A 21605-nucleotide genomic window follows, 5' to 3' on the forward strand; every position below is an offset into this window, starting at 1 on the left:
TCTCGCACACCCTCTTCTGATTTGGGTAAGCACTTTCCGTTAATAGGTGCTTGTACAGCACTTAGTACCTGGAGCTGTGATCTCGCAGTGGGGGCTGTTCATAAGAAGTCTTTGAGCATGTACAAACAAATTAGATAATTTGCTGTTGTTTGCAAGTCATACTGACTTGCACTGAGGTGAAGAAAAAGATGGAAAGCCTGTGTGTGAAGTGACTCCTTCTGTTATTTTGGGGTACCTTTTGTCATCTCTGAGCCTTTCTGCCCTGCAGTCATCCAGCTGGCAGGGGAAAAGGCTAGTAACTTGTTCAATTTCCACACTAACTTTTAGCAGGATTTCTGATTATTATGGTGGTGGATCTGCAGGAAATCTGCCCTTGTGCAAGGCAGCTCCACCCTGTTTCTCCTTGTTGAGACCTCCAACCAAACCGCAATGGGAACTGAGAACTGATGGAAAAAGGCCTCCCTGTGAGAAGTTCATCCTACCTTAATACACATCTTGTTTTCTTAGAGCTTAGCTTCTCCAGCCACAATGTGAGACACTAATCAAGGACTTATTCATGTAATTTCTAGGAGCAACTCAGGGAGATTGGTTTGAACAGAGATGTAAGAAACATCTGACACTCAATACCATGTCCCTGCTAAATGTTACTCATACCAGTTGGGCTGCTCATCTTTGTAATGCAAGATTATTTATCCTGTAGGACAGAGTGATTTCAGAATGCAACAGGGTAATAATATTCATCTGTCCCTGCCAACACAGCACCCTTGAAATAACATTGGGAAGAGCTTATGTTGTTTTGATAGCCTGGCTTAGTGTGATGCCATTGTAATGCCTCAAGTGGCTACAGGATTTTCTGGCTATCTGAACATCTGTTAGGACTGTATAGCACCCTGCAGTTTGGGGGACGAAAGACAATTCCCCGTTGAGACTTAGTCCAGGGTGATGGCCTGTCCCCGAAGCAGGAAGATTTTGCTTTTCTCCATTGCAGCATCAGCTGCGTTCACTGCTTTTGGACATGTGAGTTTTGGGACCTGGCCAAGGAGAAACATTCTCAGGATGTTGAAGCTGCAGGTAAGAGGTGAGGCTGGAATGTGCCTCCTGCTCTGCTTGGGGCATCTCCAGGAGGCTGAGCCCAGACCCTCCTTCCCCGCCTTGTCTTTGAGCATAAGCCCATTTGCTTTGGCTTGGACGTTATCTCATGCTGTCATGCATCTTGGTGAGGGGTGAGTGGCAAAAGCCAGGATATCATGGTCCTGACCTTTTCATTGTGGAAGCCAAAGTATTATGACTCTCTGGGCTTCTGTCCTGGTTTCTGAAGGAAGTGAGTTTGCATCAACGCGGCCTGTGTGTGCAACCTCCGGTCCATCTGTTACTCTGTCTCTTCTATTGACTTCTGATCTCATTGGCCATTCTTGGCCTAGTTGGGCCAAAGTCTGGAGCTCTCAAAGATACCAAGTTCCTACTAACTTTGTAAAAATGGGCAGCTTTAGAGAAGAAATAGTCTTTCGGTCCTCTCTTAGGAAGAAAGCGCTACAGCTTGGGCTCAACTCTTGTTGGACACCAGAAATCCCCACATGAGAGTGTTGTCATGAGAGTCCCTGTCGCTTTTGAGGGAGCCTTGGTTGGAGAATGTCCCTTATGCATGCAAACCCCATTTGTTGGCACAGATGTATAGGAAGCTGCTTTGTTGAGGAGTGACATGTCCATGTCATTGGTACCTACATGGATAAGCAGTAAGGGGTGTTACTGCAATGCTCAAAATTCGCAGCCTCATTGGGCTGCTAGGGTGCCATGCATAGACATACAGTGCTTTCTTACACATGTAAGGTCTTGTGAACTTCAGATGGAAGTCCTTGCAGAAGGACAGAAGGCTGGCTAGGCAGAAGGACGCAGATTTATATAGTAATAATTAGAGAAGAAATTTGTTACTGCTTTATAAGCTGCCTGTGCTCTGCCCTGTGCTTTCCATGGCTTTGCACAATCCAGTTTTACTGTGCGTGTTATTCTGAAGACTGTCTTACTTAACCAGGGTTTTCCTTTAACAAATGACAGACTTTGTCCAAGTAGATACATGGTCATCTTGTCTCTTGCATGTAAACCACAGTCCTCAGTGCACACATTCATATTTCTTATGATTTCAAAACCAGGCAGTTACTCAGGAAACACCAGAACTGAGGCTGCTTGCATTTCTCCAGTAGCCCCTTTCCTTTGAGCAGATGTACCTAATGACACAATCATCTACTATTTTTGTCACTAGTCCACTCCCTTCATCCAGTGACCAGAAGGCTCCTGCTCTCTGGATCATTACTTTTCCTTCTGAGAGTGTGTCAAAGCAGCAAAGGGCTGAAAGAAAGCTAATGTTGTGTCTCTATTTAAAAAGGATAAATGTGGTGCTTGGATAATTATGGCAGCCTGACCTTGATCCTTGTGAAATAATGGACCAGCTGAGAAAGACTCTATTAAAAAAGAATTAAAGGAGGGTAAAATCATTAATGTTGATCAGCAGAGATGTGTGGACTGACTTCAGAGGCAGAATAGTCCTAGGTTGGGATCAAGCTCTCAACAGACTTGGGTCATTTCCCAGCACTGCCTGCGTGGCCTTGGGGGAGTCACTTTGCTCCCGATCAACGGGATTCAGCAGTAAGCCATGTGAGAGGAGGTTAGTTATCTTCATTTAGATTCTGCTTTTCGAGTCTCCATCCACTCTCTGGTGATCAGCATTGCACTCTAGCCTTCACAACACTGAAGCCAAGGACCCAAGAGGTTATGGCAATTGAGCTAATGATCTGCTATTGATCTGTTGGACTCCCTTCCTCCAGCAGTGATATCACTACACTAATATCACTACACTCATCTGTGCAACCCACCATTGAAGTATGCAGCTACTAGAGTGCACAGAGCCTAAACAGGGCCAAATCTCTTCCATAGACTGAGCACCAGCCTCCAGGCCAACCACCTTTTCCCAGGCACCAGAATCACTTGCAATATCTGACAAAAGAGAACTGGTATTTGCTCCTGAGTGCATGGAAGACTCTTAACTAGAAAGGAGCCACCAGAAGTGACAGCGATGCAAGGACTCAATTATTTCTTTGTTGTCTCTGCAGATGTTTACACTTCCTATAAATCCTGTTGCTTTCTCCTCATCAGCTGCCTTTAAAGTTCTGAGCATTTTCTTCATGTATTATTACTTTTGCTGTGCCAATAAATAAGCACACCATCAATCAAACTAACAACATTGTAAACTTAGGAAGTGCAGATAAAATATATGGTGCATTAAAAAATTCTTTGACCGGGTGAGCTTTTTTGTAGCTGGTTTGATTGCTGCTGGTGCCGATGTAAATTTGGGGGAAGTATATCCAGAAATTTATGGAGCTTGGAATCCTGCCTACAAAGCATTGACCTGATTCCACTTTATAACCTAATAACGTTCCCCAGCACTGTTCGTGTAAATTTTAAATATAATTTTTATGATGCTAAGAATTAGTGGTGTAATAATGTAAACACAACATGGACTGTAACTCACCCCTTCCCCTCCCGCACTGGGAATGCCGACCTCCTTGCTGCTTACTTCTCCAGATTATCCTGGGGGTGGGAAGTTGTGCAATAGTTTAAAAATGATTCATCGAAGGAACCAGCTTGTCAGCCCTGGAGCCTGAAGCCCTCTGTTTGCAGCAGTACAGCGTAGCTGCTAAACAAGGGTCTGACTTCGCTGGTGTGGTGTCACAGCCCTGACCTTGGGCGACCCTGCTGAGGTGTGAGAGAGAAGTTCAGGCAATGTATTCCAGGCAGTCCCTGTTGCCTCTCATCTGCCAACTTGTTGTTTTCCTGCTTTTTATCCAGGTGAAATCTGATTCCTCTAAAATCAATGACCAAAAAAAATTTTTTTTTTGTTTGCCTGTTTTCCCTCTCCTTTTTCCCCTTCCTTCCCTTCATTTTCTTTCTCTTTCCCTGTTCTGTTTTGGTTTTAATGTTTTTTTTAAATCTAATCTAACTAACAGAGCATCCAGATGCTGTGGTCTAGATATCTTTATAAAGTCCCAGTCCCTGCCTCTAAAATCTTACCCTCTTGACTTGATTACAGCACAGAGTGGGAGGGTGAGAAAGCCATAGGAGACACAGGGAAAATGGTACATTGCAGCTCAGCAGAGCAGATGAACAACAGATGTATTGTATTTATGTAATATGTGAGTAAATAACAATCTGAGCATCATTTCTTGTGGGGTCCCGAAGGGGTTGAGTGAGTAAGTTATGGCCCCCACTTACTTAGATTCACTTTGTGGTCATGTTCCTTCCAGGCAAGATGGCTTGGGTAAGGCAAAAAGATGGTTGCTGAATGAGGGATACTGAAAAGAAAGTCTTAAAAAAAAACCCTGAAGCTGAGGGTGAAAAAATGGATTTTGATGGGAGGAGAAAAGGGGAACTGGATGCTTTGAGATGAGTAGTGGAGGTGGTGGCTATGTCTGGTCCTGAATGGAGATGAGTCCTACCCTTCTGGGAAAGAAAGGGTGAAAATTCATTGCCAAGAGTTGAGTTTATCTTGCCAAAGATGCCTACAATGCAGTCAGCAATAGGTGAGCTCTAGTTTCCTTCTGTAGAAAGTGGAGATCCAGTCAATGCTACCAGCGATCGTGAGGGAGCAGTATGAAGGAAAAGTAGAAAAGGTTCACTCACCTGAATGCTCTGCATGACAAGAGATGCACAGGGGAAGAAAAGTGAACTGGGATACCAATATAAGGTGGAGACTGTTGATAGGTGGATGGGTCATTGCAAATTCACAGATGTTTTACCTGTTCCCATGTAGGTTGCCTGCCAGTCAAAGTAGATCAGACTCATTTTCTTTTGGAAAATACTTTGATGAGACTTGGGCTCATGATCCTGGTCACAAACAGTAACAGGGAGTGAAACTGTACAAAACAAGGCTAGAAGAAAAACCCATGCAATGTCAGAAGACTATGAAAGATCCCTACATGCTTCAGTCCCTAGGAGAAGATGATAACTCAGAGTATCTGGTCAGTGTCCAGCTTATACTGGAAAACAGCATGGTGAAATCTCCATGAAATCATAACTATATATGTATGAAGCACCATAAAGGACCCAAACTAATTAGTTCAGGGCTAAGACCACATAGCCTCAGAGAGGTTTCGTTGCCCTCTTTAGCAGAATTCTCATGATGGGTCTCACTGGGGACTCACTCAGGTATAGCTGTGATGAGGGCCATAACACATGTGTGAGAGAAAAGGAGAGAAAGGGTTCTCATATTTTTGAGACTTCATTATTTCTGCAAGCTACAGGAAAACACATTTGCAGGCATTCTATGAGGAGTTATAAATAAAGAAAATTAAACTACCATTGACCCAATGAGTACAGCCCATTTCATGCAGTGTTTTCACTGCAAAAGCTCTCTGACTTGATAACTGGCAAAATTTGGTGATTTGAGGTGTGCATCACTGCTGATACGAGCAATTGGCAAGGGTGGAGGATATTATTTTAAAGAGACTGACTCATTCGAAATCATTTAAGGAATAGAATGAAGCTGCACACACAAAATGAATCAAGAGTCCGCTTTCAAATGTGTTGCCCTGGTACAGATTAAACTGGATTTTAGCTCCTCTGGAATCTGAACCAGCTGCCCTTAGAGTTGGGGGAAAGGCTTAATTTATTATATACCAAAGGCAGAAGGGATGGGATTGTGCCCTTCCTTGGTACAGTTGTTGGCAGTGGATGTTTTTATTTCCCCTACATCATGTGAAAACCGTGCTTTTCCAACCTAGGTGATGTCCATTGCAGAGGAAAGGTGAAGAGAAACTGCTTCTGCTGGAAAATGCCCAAGATAACTCTTTTTTAAGGACCCTTCTGCTTGGGTCCTGATTGCAGGGTCTGCTCTGAGCAGGTTGAAGTTTTACCCTCAAAAATACAAACCTGCCCAGGCACCCAAAGCTTGACACAGGCTGTAAAATGAGTACTACATTTGAATTCGAACCGAGAGCAGTCCAAGCTCTGAGGTTTTATGCAGTACATCACCCAATGAAATTGCCTTTTTTTGCCCCCCCCCCCCCCCCCCCCCCGTTTCAATTAGAAAGAACATTAGGTCAATCAGATAAAGCCACATTGGGAGGATTTCCTCTTTATGGCGCTCGCCTCTTCAATTATCTATAATGAACTTCCTCACAGTACTGCAAAGCTTTTTATATGCAAACGAATCCTGTTTTGGGGCTGCCGCAATCACTGCTTGTTAATGAACTTGAAACAAGTGTTATCGGAAAGGTTACAGCACCAGTGGTGGAGGGGGACGGGATAAAGCTAGACAAGAAAGACCAGCCTGAAGAGCTGGGATTGGCCTGCAGGTAACTTAGTGGACTATCTCCAACCCCCATCCTCCAGCCCCCTTCAGAGGCTTTTCTATTTGACAGACATCAAGCAAAATGCCCACTCTTGGGAAATGGCTGCTCAGTAGCAGATAGGGCTTTCCCATCCTCCTATCCCACTGATTCGCTCTGCCAATGCATCTCTCTCTGAACTCCTATAGCTGGGGAGAAAAAAAATTGAGATGATGTTGCCAAGGTCTTTTCTTATGCCAGGAGAAAGAAAAGGAGTTGATTCAGAGGCCCCAGGACATGTAGGGCAGGGGAAGGGGAAGGGTCAGGGGGTGTTGAAACCACACAGTCCCAACTGGTACTTATACATGGTATCTGCTGGCGTGATCAGAACTGGAGATTCTCAGTCTTGTTTTAATATAGCCCAGGTCACCTCCTTCCCCTGCCCTCTGGGTTTTTATAGGTCTAAGTCACCCAGGGTTAGATTATGCCTCAATTTCTCATGCTGAGTAGCTACTTAACCCTGCAGCTAGCCTTAACGCTGGTGTGCCTTGATAATGTAGGATCATTGGACTCAAGGTTGGAAAGACTTTCTAGACTGCCAAGCCTTGCCCTTTTGTCAAGGCAAACACTTCTGTGACACTTTAACCATTGTGTTTCAGCATTAGTAGTTCCCTGGGAACATTTCAACATGGGACAGGACAACAGCAAGAGCGGGGAGTGTTGGAACAGTGTGTAGCTCCTGAAGCACTCCTGGGGGTCAGACACAGGCTCTTTCCACACTGGCTGTGCCTTGTGCATGATGACATGTAAGGCAACTTCCACTGCTCATATACTCCTGGAGCCTCCTCACACAAGTCTGCTTGTTGAAGTGCCGCTCAGCACCAGGATCCCCAAAACAGCAGAGAATCGCAGTGGTAAATCTCATCACTGCAATGCAGTACCACATGAGCTTGCCACCTCCAAGCTTTACACCATCCAGCCGGGTTAACGCGATTGCCTTTTAAGCCTCAGTCCTTGGTAGCATTTATTAAGCTAGGTCTTGTTCCAGATTAGCCCAGACAAGTGGCCACCGGACCCAAGATGGTTTACCTCCGTCCAGCTCCAGTGACTGTGTGCTTGGCTGTCCTGGTTCTGGTGTTAACCTGGGCAAAGCCAATTGAAGTTCATCAGCAGCTGTCAAGTATTTACACCGTTAGCATCACCCTATAAGTGCAGATGAGAAATCAGTTTGCCCTGAAGGGCTCTTCAGTCTGGCATCCCCACTAGGACAGACAGACCCTCTTTGGGGACTGAGGAAGGCTTTCGGACTTCACTGCAGTGATGTGCTGGGTGGTTACTGGATTTTCTTTCTGCCCCCGGCCATGGATCGGCTCATACCCACAGTGTGATGATTGATGGCTCTTGTAATTCTATTTCTGGTTGGTGTAACTGCAGATGTTACACGTCTAATCCATTTCTTTATCTTCCTAAGCTATTTGCTTCAGTAAGATGCTTCTACCATCTGCTCTAACAAGCTCCCAGACTCTCGTAAGCCGTAAATTCCACTTTTGAGCCCTTCAGTCCCTTTCCCTACTTTCCAGCCCTGGATCAGTCCAGCCTCCTGCCATGCCTTGCCCACACCTACAGATTAAGCTTGCACCTCTTTATGTAAGTTCCTTGTCTCTGCTTGCACCAACTGGACCTGACTTTAACGTTGGGCGAGACAGGCTGAAATGGTGTTGCTCTCTGCACTGGACAGGGTGGCTGCTCTCCCGTGGTGCTCTAGGGAGAGCAGGCGGTGTGCCAATAACAGTGCCGAGAAGAAAAAGAGGGGACAGGCTTCCTCTTGGCAGGTAGGAGTTCAAAAGACTTAAAAGAGGGGACAGCCAGGCACTCACAAGTGATCAAGACAGCGTAGTCTGTGCATATGGCATGCTTATGTTTTGTAGCCTGTTGTAGCATTTTTTTAAGGGATCCCATTTAATATCAAACTGCCTTGGATTAGCCGGGCGAATGCTGCAGTAATTTCCTAAAGAGTTGAGAGCTTCCTAGAATACATGAATTTGACAGCTTGCAGTTGTCTGATTGTACTATGAAGAAGCAGTTCATTGCTACTCTAACTAAAGCTGTGCAACTTAATGAGACTTTGAGTACAGCCTTCTACATGGCAGCTTTGGGTGCCCAGACCTCTACCTGTGCAAGGGACTCACCAAGAGGTGCTGGATTAGCAGCATCCATTTAGCACTGCTCCTTTTGTGAAATGGTGGCAAGTCTTTCCAAGGGACCTCCACACATTGTGTAACAGTTGTTTCTTGGGAGCTGGATCCATCTGTAATAAATATTCTGTCCGCTTCTAAGCCAAAACAAACTCTCTTTTTAACAGCCCAGACTGTGTAGCTTACAACGTGTCTTGCTGGAGCTAGCTAGAGCTGTGCCTTTTGTACAAAGGTGCGCTGGCTGTTGGGGAGGCAAGGAATTATGCTCAGGTTTTTGCTTTATTCACTTCTCATGTCATGGCACTGTGACTGGGCTAAGTCCCCGGAGGGAATACGATTGCATTCCCACTACCTGATTAATGGAGCAGGTATTAAAAAGCACCAGAGGTAGCTTCCTAGGGTCCTGAGGGTTGAAAGTCTGTCCTGTGAATAAGGGAGATAGGAAAGGATGGTCTGTAAGAGAAATCCTTCCTCACCTGTTTGTCTGAGCCTTCCGGGCAATGCGCCTTGAATACCCTTGTAATAAGCTGAGGCCCAGGGAGATGCAAAGGCTTTGTAATCGGTTGAAGCGAAGTGTGAAGTGGGAAGGTTGGGAAGCAGCAGAGGACTCCAGCTGGGGCTGGGAAACCCGTGTGCTGACTTGGCGCCTTGTCTTCTCTCTCCCTAGGACTGTCCCCAGCTGCTACAGGCAGAGAAGATCCTGGTGCCTGTGGAAGTGATCAAGCCGATCACGCTGAAGGCCAAGAACCTGCCCCAGCCGCAGTCGGGCCAGCGAGGCTACGAATGCATCTTGAACATCCAGGGCAATGAGCAGCGGGTGCCCGCTCTGAGGTTCAACAGCTCCAGCGTGCAGTGCCAGAACACTTCGGTGAGCAAGCCCTGCGTACTCGGGAGAGATGCAGGGGCCAGGGAGGACCAGAAGTGCCTACAGCACCGTCCTAATGGGATGTGGGGTTGTGTGGCAGCCCTTTTTACCTTATTGCCTGTCCAATTCCAGCCACAGTCAAAGAAAGGCTGGTATGGTAGCTTGCAAACTGCCCTTTTTGCTCTTTAGGCTAGCTGGTGTCACCACACAGTAGTTGCTTCTGCCCTTGGATTGCGGCATTTGGCCGTGCTGAGGCACCTTAGCCATGACCCACAGGCATTATTATCAGCTTCACCTGCCCATATCCTCACAGTGTCACATCCTTGTGTCCGTTCAGAAGGGTTTCCAAAGGGACATGTGTTCATATCAACCCTGAGAGTTAAGGTTATTACGTGGGGTTTTGGTGACGGGACATATGAAACCCTGTATAAACAATCTGACGAACGCCAGCATGTAATGGGTCAAAAGAAGGGTAAGGTGCTGAAGGCTTGAGTCAAACCCTCCTCCAGCCACTGACTCACTGCCTGACCTTTGGTGAGTCTCTTCGCCTCTGCCCACCTCCGCCTCCCCATCTGCAGTGCAGGACCAGTAACCCCCCTCCCAGGGAGCCTGTGCGAGTCACAACGGTGCTGTCACCGCAGCAGTGCCAGTTTGGGGGGCAAACGCTGTCATCTGCCAGGAGCTGTGCATATGTGCAACGGTGGTCTCTGCTTCTCTGGAGGTTTCTCCATGAGATTCACGTCTCCAAGATGTGTATTTGAGTCATTATCATTGCTGGTACTACGAGATGATTTATTAGTCAAAGAGCTAATTACAGGCTTTAGCCACTTCACTGCAGCTCTGCCACTCCATGCCGGGCAGCGCTTGTTAAAATCCATCACAACGTATCCTGCCGCATTAAGTAGCGTGCTGAAGATTATAGGCAGTTCACACATTTTATGATCTGTTGCAAACAAGCAACTTCCCAATGACACTCTTGTGTTTATTTGTTTGTCCCCCTCCCTCCCCCTGATTTTCATTAGTGGTTAGTGGCCTGTGAGCATCCAGGTTTGAGGTTTCACAGAAATGGATGGCTTGAGAAATTAAGGTGGCATTACACTTTTTAAAAAAAATATTTTGTTTTACAATGTGAAAGCCTGTGGCTAAAGGGGTATTATATGGACTGGGCAGAGTCTACATATCTGTCCAAAGAGTCTTAGCAGGGAAGAGAGCAGCCATCCTTTAGAGTCATGAATTCTCTGGCCCCCATCGGCATCAGCATGGATTATCTCAGGATGATTTTAAGCATAATTGGGCTGAGCAGGGGAGTGACTGCCTCAGTAGTCCTGGAGGGTCCCTCTCAGCATCTGAGTTTGTGGTATCCAATAAGTGAGCCTGGGTTTGGGAGGTAATGGTTACTATTCCCATACTACCTGCATGCTTCAAGAAGTTGCTAGTGCCTAGGACCAGACAAGCGGGCTTCGATGAATCCCGAGATGCATTTGCTCAAGGGATGCCCGAGTGCTGTGGCAGCACCATGTTGATTTTACTGATTGTTTTCATGGCAGAACACTCAAGGCTACTCCTGAGCCGCACAGGGAGGCAGGGCTGACTCTCAGGCTAATGCAAAGGCACTCGGCGACCTTGCTGCTGTGTGGTGTCTGTAGGATGCCTATCCCATGTTTCGTGGTGGCTCAGGTGGACCTCTCTCTTCTCCAGGGAGAGAGGCTTATTTTGGAATAAACTCAACTCTTTTCTATCCTGTTTTCTGCCTCCTCTCTCCCTTTCCCTCTTTCTCTCCCCTTCCCTCTCCCTCTCCCTCTCTTTCCTTTTCTTTTCTTCCCTTTTCTTCCAAAGGTACTTTGACGCTGTGATTTGAGTTCTTTTTTTTTCCTGAGAAATGTTATTTCATTGTTGCTCTGAATTTGCCAGACACTGAGAGAAAGAGATGTGGAAGGGAGAGCCAGACAAAAGAAAGAAACATTCACACAGATACAAAAAGGGAATAGAGAAGCCCCGGCTCTGTTAGAGCAGGTGGCAGAGGACACAGACAATAGGGAAGGAGTGCTGTAGATATGTCTCCATCATGATTATTTCCTTCCCTGCCAGAATTAGCATTCAGTCTGGAGCCACTGCGATACAATGAGCCTCTGCTCCAAGGGTCACCTGGCTTTAGAAACAGCCGTATGAGCTTGTTTGCAAATTGAATCAGCCCCCTTTGACAGAGCTTTTTACTCAGCAGAGTCGCTGGATGAGACACTGAATGTAGCACCTGCATTGCAGGCTTGGAGAAGGTCCAAAGGAGGGTGGGAGGATGTGTTGTGATGGTGTGTCCCTGAAGGGATGCTATCCTGCCAGCAGATCTTTCTGTTGGTGATGCATGCTAGACTAAGCAATCATTCTTGGCTTGTTTTCCTTCATAAGCCTCAAGATCTACCCCCTCCCATCGTGCGCTAGGCACCGATGAGCTCAAATTCAGCTCTTGCAGAATAAATTCAGCAAAATGCGGGATTTTTCCTGCTTTCATATGGGATAGGATCAGGAAAAAGCCTTAATTCTGGCTCTCCAGTGCCTGGTCCCTCAAGATTTACACCAGGGATCAGAACCATCTTAAACAAGTGCTTTACTAAATGGTTCCAACTTTGGTTAAAGGATGCTATAAGGAGACCCAGGTGGGACCACCCTATCTGATGGTGTGTCAGTAATGTCACATCCAGCTCTGAGGCCGCCTCGGTGCTTGGTCCAGTCAGTAGCCAGCTCTGTCTCTCCCCCTGTCTTTCCTGGAGATATTTCATTTGATAACAGCAATAAGTCACTGCAGGCAGCATGCTTTGGGACAATTATTGTTCTTGTCAAGTGGTTTGAGACTCTCAGCTCTGGGCTTTGTCCTCTATCACACCACCCAAGGCATGCAATTATCACTCAGAGAGACCCTGCCTGCCATTCCTTATTGCACTTATGATAGCTCTGCCGACAGTCTGGACACAGAGTGATGGGAGGAAATGAAAAGGAGGAGAGCTAAGGAGGCATATAAATAAGTAAGTAAAAACATCAGCAGGAATGGCTGAAATTGCTAGATCTATTAGGGCAGAGAGCAATCTCCCCAGTGGGAAACAGTGGGAGCCCCAGCACTTGCAATCAGCCCGATATTAGCAGCCTTCGGCATGAGGAACAGGGAGATGGGTGAGAGATGACCCACCTGACCGTGCCATGATCATTGCCATTACCTGCTTCAGTGACTAAGCCCACCTTCTTGCATGGTGTGAGCCTGCCCATTGCCTGGCCTTGCACACAGAGGCAGCACACACTGATTTCTAGCAGTAAAAACCCTGCTGATAATTTGCCTCAAGTCCTTCACAGGTCTGTGTGGCGTGAGACCCGAGATTGTACAGCCAAAAGAGCTGTGTAACTTAGGGATAGGAAAAGCAAATATGTTATATTTGTCACATCATTGCACTTGAGCAAAAGAGCTCAGCGGCGTTTGACTCTGTGGTGTGGCTCACACAGTGGAGGGAGTGATGACAAAAAAAACCCAAACCCCAAACAAAAAACAGAGCTGGGAAAAAATGAGGAGCTATTCACAGAAATCGTGGGAAAACACACTTATGGGTGGCCAAAGGAAGAGAAGCATGGGGCTGTGAGTTATACATCCACTTCTCAATTATTATGATGCATTATTATTACTTATCTGCATTCAAATATCACAGAGAAACTCCAAACACGATGTGGGCTCTGTTGTTGTGGGTGATACCCAGACATAAAAATTCAGTCCCAGCTCTGGGAAGCAGAGAGTCCAAAGAGATGGGATGACTGTGGGCAAGAAGTTTTCTGTCTACAGTTTATGGCTGGAAAATTGATGCAAAGAGGGATTAAATGACTTGTACAGGATTACACAAAGAGTTGGTAGCAGAGCCAGGTACAGGAATCAGTCCTCAGGCCCGAGCTGTAATCACAAAAGTGGTGTCAGGGAAAAGAGACTAACGCTAAAATACTGTTAAAATGCTGTTTGTCTGTAGATGTTTCCCCACTATTGGACACGCTTGAGGTACAAAGAGGAAATGTAACCGCTCTTGGTTTATCATCCTAAATGTGCCCAAGCCAAACTACCAAAGGGCTTTACCCGGTGATACAACATCCCAGCAGGATACAGCAAGAGGTCAAGCGTGGCTATGGATTTGCACAAACTGTGTGGCTGAGAGTTCTGTGAAGATAAGTTCCTCTAATGCAGGGTGCCTGTAGTAACAGGATGCCCAAAAGAGCCAGGAATTCACAGACTTTTGAAATGCAAAGTATCTTTCCATGAGGGCAGCTAATGTTTGCATAGCTGTTGTAGAACTGATAGCTGTGATTTTGCAGCCATCCTCTTAGTCCAACTTCCATGAGACAAACAGTCAATGTGTTTACAGTAGCTTGGGTACGATATGTTAAACCGCTAATGACATGGCAAAATGGCCAAGTGATGTGACGGGCTCAGCCCGTGTTGCAGGAGTATCTGATACTAGCAAAGATTTTAAGAGACAAAGAGCTGGTACCTGGGAGTTCAAAACACACTGTGCTGTTCCTGTGAATTACAACAGCTCCTTCTAGCAGCTTTTTGCCATTTCCTGATGAGAACCAGTCTGCTTTTCTGGAAGGGCAGCCTCTCTTTCTCAGTTTGAGTCTCTAAATTGCCCATAATTTTCTGCTTTGATTTGATTTGCATGGTGGGAATCCAGGTTTGGCAGACTTAGGGGTCAGATTTACATCTTTTGAGTGCTTTTGCCTGTACTGGAGAAAGTAGTGCAGGGCAATGTAAACATGCAAGCCCTAATGGTATGAGTGCTCTTAGCAGGAGTATCCGGGAAGCTCTGCTGTCCTGGAGATTGATACACCGTCCCTTTTTTCTTCTCTGAAACATATTTCCATCTTATTGTTACAGCTGAGCGAATCTTTTTCAAAGCCTCCTATTGAGTTCAGTGGGCTTTGAACAGGGGTCACAATGAGTTAGCAGCTCCTGTGGTCTGAAGAGGACGGAGCATTTGCTCGCTGCTACTTTGCAAAACGCTCTGTTTTGCTGCCGTGCAGCCCCCGAGCTGTCTGAGCAGGCCGGGCACGGCAGCGGGAGCATCCTCGTTCCAGCCCCCAGCTGCCTTCATCCTTGGAGCTCTTCCATGGGGATCCCATTGTTTATCCCCTCGCATCCGTTTCCAGTTCTGGATCAAGTCTGCTGAGTTAACAAGTTTAATATGTGTTTGCCCCTGGTGCCACAGACAGATAAGATCTAAAATCCCAGCTGGGCTCCTGCTGCTGGCGCTGGGAGCCTCAGCGGGATGAAAGGCTCTGGGGGACTCCAGCTGCCTGTCCCTTGGCTCCGCTAACAGCTAAATCCCAACGCACACACAGGGCTCTGCTGAGGCAGAAAGTAGCACTTTTCTTAGGCACCTACAGACTCAACTATCTGACTTAAGGGTGACCAGTGGTTCTGTATAAATGCTTTTTCCCATTCCCAATCAGCATTTGCAAAGTGCTGTGCAAAGCAGGCGTTTGCAAAGCTCCTGAGTGGCAGAAGATTAATTATTCTCTACTTTGCAGGAGCTCTCCTTCCCACTCCTGTCTCCCCATCCTTGCTCCTAGCTCCAAAAAGCTGTGAAAAGCCAGTGTTGTGAGTCCAAGCGGCTCTGCATCATCTTGCATCTTGCTGGCAGTGACACGGAGAAGTGTCATAAAAATGCTAATACTGAATGAGACTGGCTGGTACAGTCCTATTGCAGAGGACTCTGCTAACCTGGCTGCTGTTTACTTCCATGGTAACCACAAAGCTTATGCCCATAAATACCCTACAACTAGATCATAATCACAGGGTCTTGCAGATTAGTGGCTAATTGTGTTTAGTTTGTCCAAAGAGAAATTGCCATGCAGCTAGCACTCACTCTGCCGTAATGGAGAGAAATCACCATACATGATTTCCTCCACAATTATATGGCAATTAACAGATACAGAAAAACCTACCTCTAAAGGCTCAGAGCTTTGGTATCTCTGTGGAAAACCACACTGCGACTTTAAGTGATGGGGAACCCTTTAGTGGTCTCTAAGACATACCCAGCCAAACCAGACAGCTTACTGAATTATATTTAACCTCGTAGTGGGGAAAACGTGTTTTTCTTTAGAAGTGGGAGTTTCTCCCGCTATATATCCCAGTGCAGTGGCAGATTCCTGATCTCAGGAGGGTAAATCCTTATGAAATGTCTCTGCCCTTCTTGCCTTGTTCTCATTCTGTCCTTTAAGCAACCACCTCCTCTCCCATTATGAAGCTTTTTGCCTTTTGGTGAAGTGTTGGATGGAAGCTGTTGATGGAGGTGGGCAGTGGGATCTGACGGGCAACTGGGTGAACCCTGTGTGAACTGGCTTATGATAAACCAAAATCTAGCTGAAAAAATACACTAAGCACCATGTGTCAGAGAGCTTTCCCAGTGGAGAGGGCCTCCAGAGATCAGCTTCCATTTCCTTCATTAAGGCCAGATCTGTGTACCTTGACTGTGCCTGACAAGTGTTTGTTTAAGTCTGTCCAACTCTCTCAGAAGATTTCTATAGCTTTCTTAATACATATTTGCTGGAAACTGGATACTCCCTACTCCAGCTGAAGCCTTTCTGGTTCTGAGTAGGGAAAAATAATTGCCTCCTGGGGCTTACATATGTAACAAACTCTATCTAGTACATCCCCAAATGAGATTTGCTTGGGTTTTTGGCAGCAGTATGGCATTGTTGATTCGCAATCTGTTTGTGATCTTCAGTAGTCCCCAGACCCTTTCCTGCAGCGCTGGCCAGTCATTCCAATTTCACATTTGTTTGCATTGATTTCTCCTATTGAAGAATAGTCGGTACTTGCCTGTATTGAATTTCACTTTGTTGATTTTGGCCCAGTTCTACAATTTGTCAAGTTTGTTTTGAATTCTTGACCCTGCTTTTGGATGTTCTTGCACTCTCTCCCAGAACAGTGTCATTCATGAAATTTGTAGTCTGTCATCCAAGTCAGCAGTGAAAATACTGAACAACACCAGACCCAGGACAATACTCCATTTGAAACATCCTCCCAGCCTGACATTGAATTATTTGACTTTTTTTTTTTTTTTTTGGCAGCTTTTGCATATACCTTATGGCGGCTTCTTTTAGATCATATTTCCCTAGTTTGTTTATGGGAATCTCCTGTAGGACAGTAGCAAATACTCTACTGAAATCAAGATAAATCACATCTGCTGCCTCCCCTTTAACCACAAAGACATTAAACCTGTCAAAAAAGGAAATTAGATTGGGTTGACACAATTTGTTCTTGACAAATCTATGCTGGCTGATTTTTATCACCTTATCATCTTGCAGGTGCTTATAAATTGATTGTTTAATAATTTGATGTACTTTCTTTCTGGGAAGCCAAGTTAAGCTGACAGGTCTATAATTACACAGAACCTCCATTTTCCCCCTTTTAAAAGTATTTCCATGATATGCCTGTTCCCTGCTTTCTGAGACCTCACTCAACTTCCAAGAGTTCTTCAAAATATCACTAGTGAAGATAACCTTACATACACAGTCAGAATCTACGGAATACATAGCAGAGGTATATTCGGATGGTAGATCCACAATGCATAACGGACACCTTAGAGGTGCACCCAAGAGTTGGCAAAATATTCTTCAGAGTTATGCTCAACACCTAGAAGGTAGATTTCCAAGATAAGCCCCATCACTTAAATCACAGAATAGTCACCTAAGGGCTAAGGAGGCTATCGAGAGGGGCATGGCTTGTTCTGTCGAGAATAACAACTTTGAGAGGATCCCGTGGCTTTTTGGCAGGTACTGGTGATTAAGGAGGTAGCTGACAGCTCCATTTCTCTTGTTGATAATTTGCAGCACCACCTCTTGCTTCATCCCATCCCCTCACCACCTCTGGGCACCATGTAAGTCCGGGTTTGAGGGTTTTTTTTGTTTTTCCTCTCCCACTTCTAGTATTCGTACGAAGGGATGGAGATTAACAGCCTGCCGGTGGAGCTGACGGTCGTGTGGAACGGGAATTTCAACATTGACAACCCAGCACAGAACAAAGGTAAAGAGTTATTTCAACTTGTCCTTGGAAGCGGTAACCTTAGCAACGGGCCGCATTGCTCCCTACACTTAACAAAGCCGCCACCATCTCCCCGTGCTGTCTGGTGCGTACTTGTTCTCTGCACTCTGCAAATTACCAATTTTTTGTGTGTGTGCTTTGTGTCCCCCCCCGCCACTTCTCTCTTTGCACCTGCGAAATACGACTCTCCCTCCCACTTGTGTTGCTTTCCCTCTTCCTTCATCATCTTTGCCTCCTGCTTCTCCCCACATTTTTGTGTCTTGTTTTTATGCCCCTCCTTCTCCAGCTTTCTCCCCCTCTTTATTTCTCCTGCAGTGATGCTCTTCAAGTTAACATGCCAGGAGATTTTGTGCTCTCTGCTCAGAGGCAATGTAGTAATGAACAGGGGAAGGGAGAGGGGGAGGAGAAAGGCTGCAGCTCACCGTGGGAAAAGTCTGAACAAAATAAAATGATAATGGCAAAGGACAGAAAACCACCTCCTGCCCAGAGCCTGGCTCTGTTTAACTACCACCGATGGCCCAGGATTGATGTGCCCCTCACAGAGGGATATTGCACATCCAGCCACAACCCTGAGGCAGGCATTTTTGCTGGAGATGGACGGTCCATTCACATTTTCTTCCTTTTTGTTGATTACCCTCAGCCACCCTGAGGCCTTTCCCTCCGGCAGCCTCTCCTCTCGCCTGCTGTGCATTTACAGCTCAGACCTGCAGACTCTCTCCTTCTCACATCACCTCTCAGAAGTTTCTCCCTCCCTCGCTTTACTGTCTCTTTTCTTGGACACCTTCCACATGTTCTCCCACTCCATCTCTTCCCATCAGGTACTACCATGCTCCTCTCACCATCACCCTGATGCTGAGGGGTGGTGAGTGAGGTTTCCACCAACACCACATTGAAGCTGGAGAGCAATACAGAAGGCAGCTCTTCTCCCTTGACCCCTTCCTGTCCTTCTCCCCCTGCACCCACCTCTGTGATGTCTTTCTCTGCCGGCTCGAATAGTCCGTGGGTTCAAATAGCCGGTCTGAATGCAAAAGGTCCTGCACTGTCGTCCCCAAAACTGGCTCTTCAAGGTTAAATCCACTCAGTAAACACAATAGGCTGGAGACCCTTGTCTAGCCCTGGTGTCCAGCATCGTGGCACAGCCCACCTTCACACTGCCAACTTCTCTCCATGCTGAAGCTGTCTGCCCTCTCTCCTTCTTTCCAAACTGTGCCAAGGCATTGCCAGGACAGTGCTAATTTCCTTGGGCCCAAACCGTGCCGTGGTCTGTGCTAGCCTTTAACAGTGTGGGTTGAAGATCAGGGTTTGAGCTGGCTGGTTTTGTCCCAGTCCCACTTAGTTTTCTGCTACCATTATAGCCCTGAGCGTTCCTGATGCAACATGGTCCACACCAAGAGAGTGAACCCTTTTTTGGGCAGTACTGAGCTGTTCTAGGTGATGTAGGAGTAAAATCAGTCTCATAATTGTGATGTCTTTAGGCATGCCTGTGCTGGTAATTTAAACCAGACCAGGGATGAACTCAAGAAACATCTCTGGTGCTTAGTGTTTAGTGCAGTCCCTTACAAGTTTTTGGGTTATTCAAACCCAAAAAGTTATCAGTAATGACTAGGAAAAATTTGGGAAGTGGCACTGGCTGGTAGCTATCCCAAATGAGTAGTTTGGATGATACCATCATGTCTGGGGTCAGAAGGAGAGCTTAGGCATGTGCACATGGATATACCATATGGAGCTGTACCACATGCTCTCGAGGACACAGAGAGTTTTATTTAGTGGCGTAAATGTAGTGGCTACAAGCAAACACAAAAGCCTGGCAGGGCTTTGGACAGTGCTGCAAACAAGCAGACCTTCTTCTCTGGAAAACTGAGAGGGAGAGACAGAGGCAGGATTAAACCCAGTGCCTTTCTAAGTGCAGTTGCACTGGGGTACGCTGCCTTCAAGCAACTGAGATGCCACTACTTTCATAGCCAGCATCACATGGGCTGGGCTGGTAGGCTGAAAGGCTAAACTGAACCAAACCTGCTGAAGTACCTACAGAGATACTCACTGATAGCATTGCAAGCAGAGCAACTCAGCGAATTTGAGGACGTCTAACAGAAAATTAAGGAAAGGGCTGTATCCCAGGAGGCCCGTAGCACACTGTGATAGACAGCTGATTTGCAAACTTCTCTTGCACCCTACCTGGAGAAATAAAAAGTTTCTGAACATTTACTTGCATTGGGCAATACTTGCTGACTTCTGGGGTGCAGATATGAAGAGACAGCCAGAGCTTTTCAGCACAAATATCCAAAGCCTTTGACCTTTGGGATTGTGTATAGTAATAACCACGGACAAGACTTTAGTCACCTACTGACACAGCAAAACAGAAGCACAAAGGGAAAATCCCCCATCTTATAAAGAAAACCACCCCCACACCCACAAATACAGAAAAAAAGCAAGTCTTTGTCTTCAGGGAGGAGACTTTTGCTATCAGCTCCCTGTGCAACCCAGGCCTCAGTTTACACATCTGTAAAACAAGGATAAATAACATGATCTTATTTTGTAGGGGGACTGCAATGGTTTTAAGCTTTATCTGGAAAAAAGCTTTGACTGCTGCTAATCACTTAGCAGCCCAAGATGGAGCTAAGCATTAATCATTGCTGACTGTATTGGAGGAGGATCAGTTTAGTACTTCGAAGTGTAAAGCAGACTGAATTTCTGGAGCAGAAGAAGGGGGAAAGGCTGGTTGTGAATCCCTAAATTTAGCCTTATAGTGAACCATTGTGGATTTACTATTAGGATTTCTGTTAAGGGGGAAACCTGAGTGGCATCACCTTAGCACACAGTTCTGGGTAGTTTCACACCAGACAAATCCCCAAGTTTAAACTGTGGGTGGACCAGCTCTAGGAAATTGTTTTAGGATGAAACGCTGAGGCTGAGACTGGTTATAGGTGGCACTGTATGACGTTCAGTCTCTGGAAAAGGTAGGGACCGAGGCCAAGTCACTGCCTGAGCACCTTTCCCCCCAACCTGCTGCTTGTAGCCCCTCACCCTACTGAGGGCAGCATCCTTCGTTCTGCTCTCAGCTTCCAAAAATATCTTTCATGGGGGATGAACTCTGACAAGTGCAGTCTATGTCAAGAAGGATGTAAACATTTTTTCCCCCCATTATTTTCCCCCCCTGGAGAAGTCCCATCCTGCCTCTGGGACGAGTAGCCCAGAACACCTTCCCGTCTCTCGCCCTCTGACATCCCACCGCTCTCCCGTGCTGTCTGCATCTCTCAGCTCCTCTCTTTTTTTCCTGTCCCTGCAGTTCACCTGTACAAATGCGGGGCCATGCGGGACAGCTGCGGACTCTGCCTGAAAGCCGACCCGGACTTCGAATGTGGCTGGTGCGAGGGGCAGAACCAGTGCACGCTGAAGCAGCACTGCCCAGCCCAGGACAGCCAGTGGCTGGAGTTGTCCAGCACCAAGGGCAAATGTACAAACCCCAAGATCACGGATGTAAGTCATGGATCTGCAAGAAGCTGGGGTATTCCCTCTCGTACCCTTTCCTTGGTTTATTTTCCTGATTTGTCTTTGGGTTGGTGAGGGGAAGGTCAGGACTGAGTTCTGCTGGGTCAGGCAAAGCCCCAGGCAACCTTGGGGAGGAGAGGCCATGGTGGCCTTCAAAGGTAGGCACACAGCTTCACGTGTCTACAACACAGGGGTGAGCAGGGTGTCAGAGTTCCCACCACGGTCAGTGTGGATGTGAATCCATTACACGAACACAGTCTGCTAGTGCAATCCGAGGAACAGCGGAGCATCTGACCTGCCCGCGCAGAGCTGTCAGGTGTGATGTGAAGCCTTTAGGAGCAGCTGAAGGTGAGACAAGATGCTCTGGGGCTTCTCAAATGGATGGTGTGAAGGTAATCAAATGAGCCCAACTGTCTCTTGAAACAGCCTTTCTGGCCAGCCTGGCTGAGAAGGAGATGTTGAGTGATCCCAGAGTGTTTTGAGCTTTTCTGACAGAAGGTCAAGGAAGAGGCCAGGTTGTACTTCATGCTTCCCGGCAGCATGACGTGGACAAAGTCAATGTCCAGAAAAAAACAAGACTCCACTGACTCCAGCAGAGTAACTCCCTTCTGTTTGCCGGGCTGACTTTGCATGGTGAAAAAAGTCCCCGTAGAGCAAACAAAGCCCTGTAC

General features: G+C 46.6%; 1 protein-coding gene across 2 annotated transcripts in view; it reads left to right on the top strand.

The window, feature by feature from the left end:
• The window catches only part of PLXNA4 (plexin A4), a 455411-nt gene that overhangs the window by 352139 nt on the left and 81667 nt on the right, over positions 1 to 21605 (top strand). For both annotated transcript variants that reach the window (XM_069801537.1, XM_069801538.1), the window contains exons 10-12: positions 9180 to 9380; positions 17331 to 17427; positions 20732 to 20922. In XM_069801537.1, coding sequence (XP_069657638.1) covers positions 9180 to 9380; positions 17331 to 17427; positions 20732 to 20922 — 489 coding nt within the window. The remainder of the gene's footprint in view (positions 1 to 9179; positions 9381 to 17330; positions 17428 to 20731; positions 20923 to 21605) is intronic.

The sequence above is a fragment of the Haliaeetus albicilla genome, chromosome 14 (genome assembly GCF_947461875.1).
Source record: "Haliaeetus albicilla chromosome 14, bHalAlb1.1, whole genome shotgun sequence".
NCBI classification, from domain to species: Eukaryota; Metazoa; Chordata; class Aves; order Accipitriformes; family Accipitridae; genus Haliaeetus; species Haliaeetus albicilla.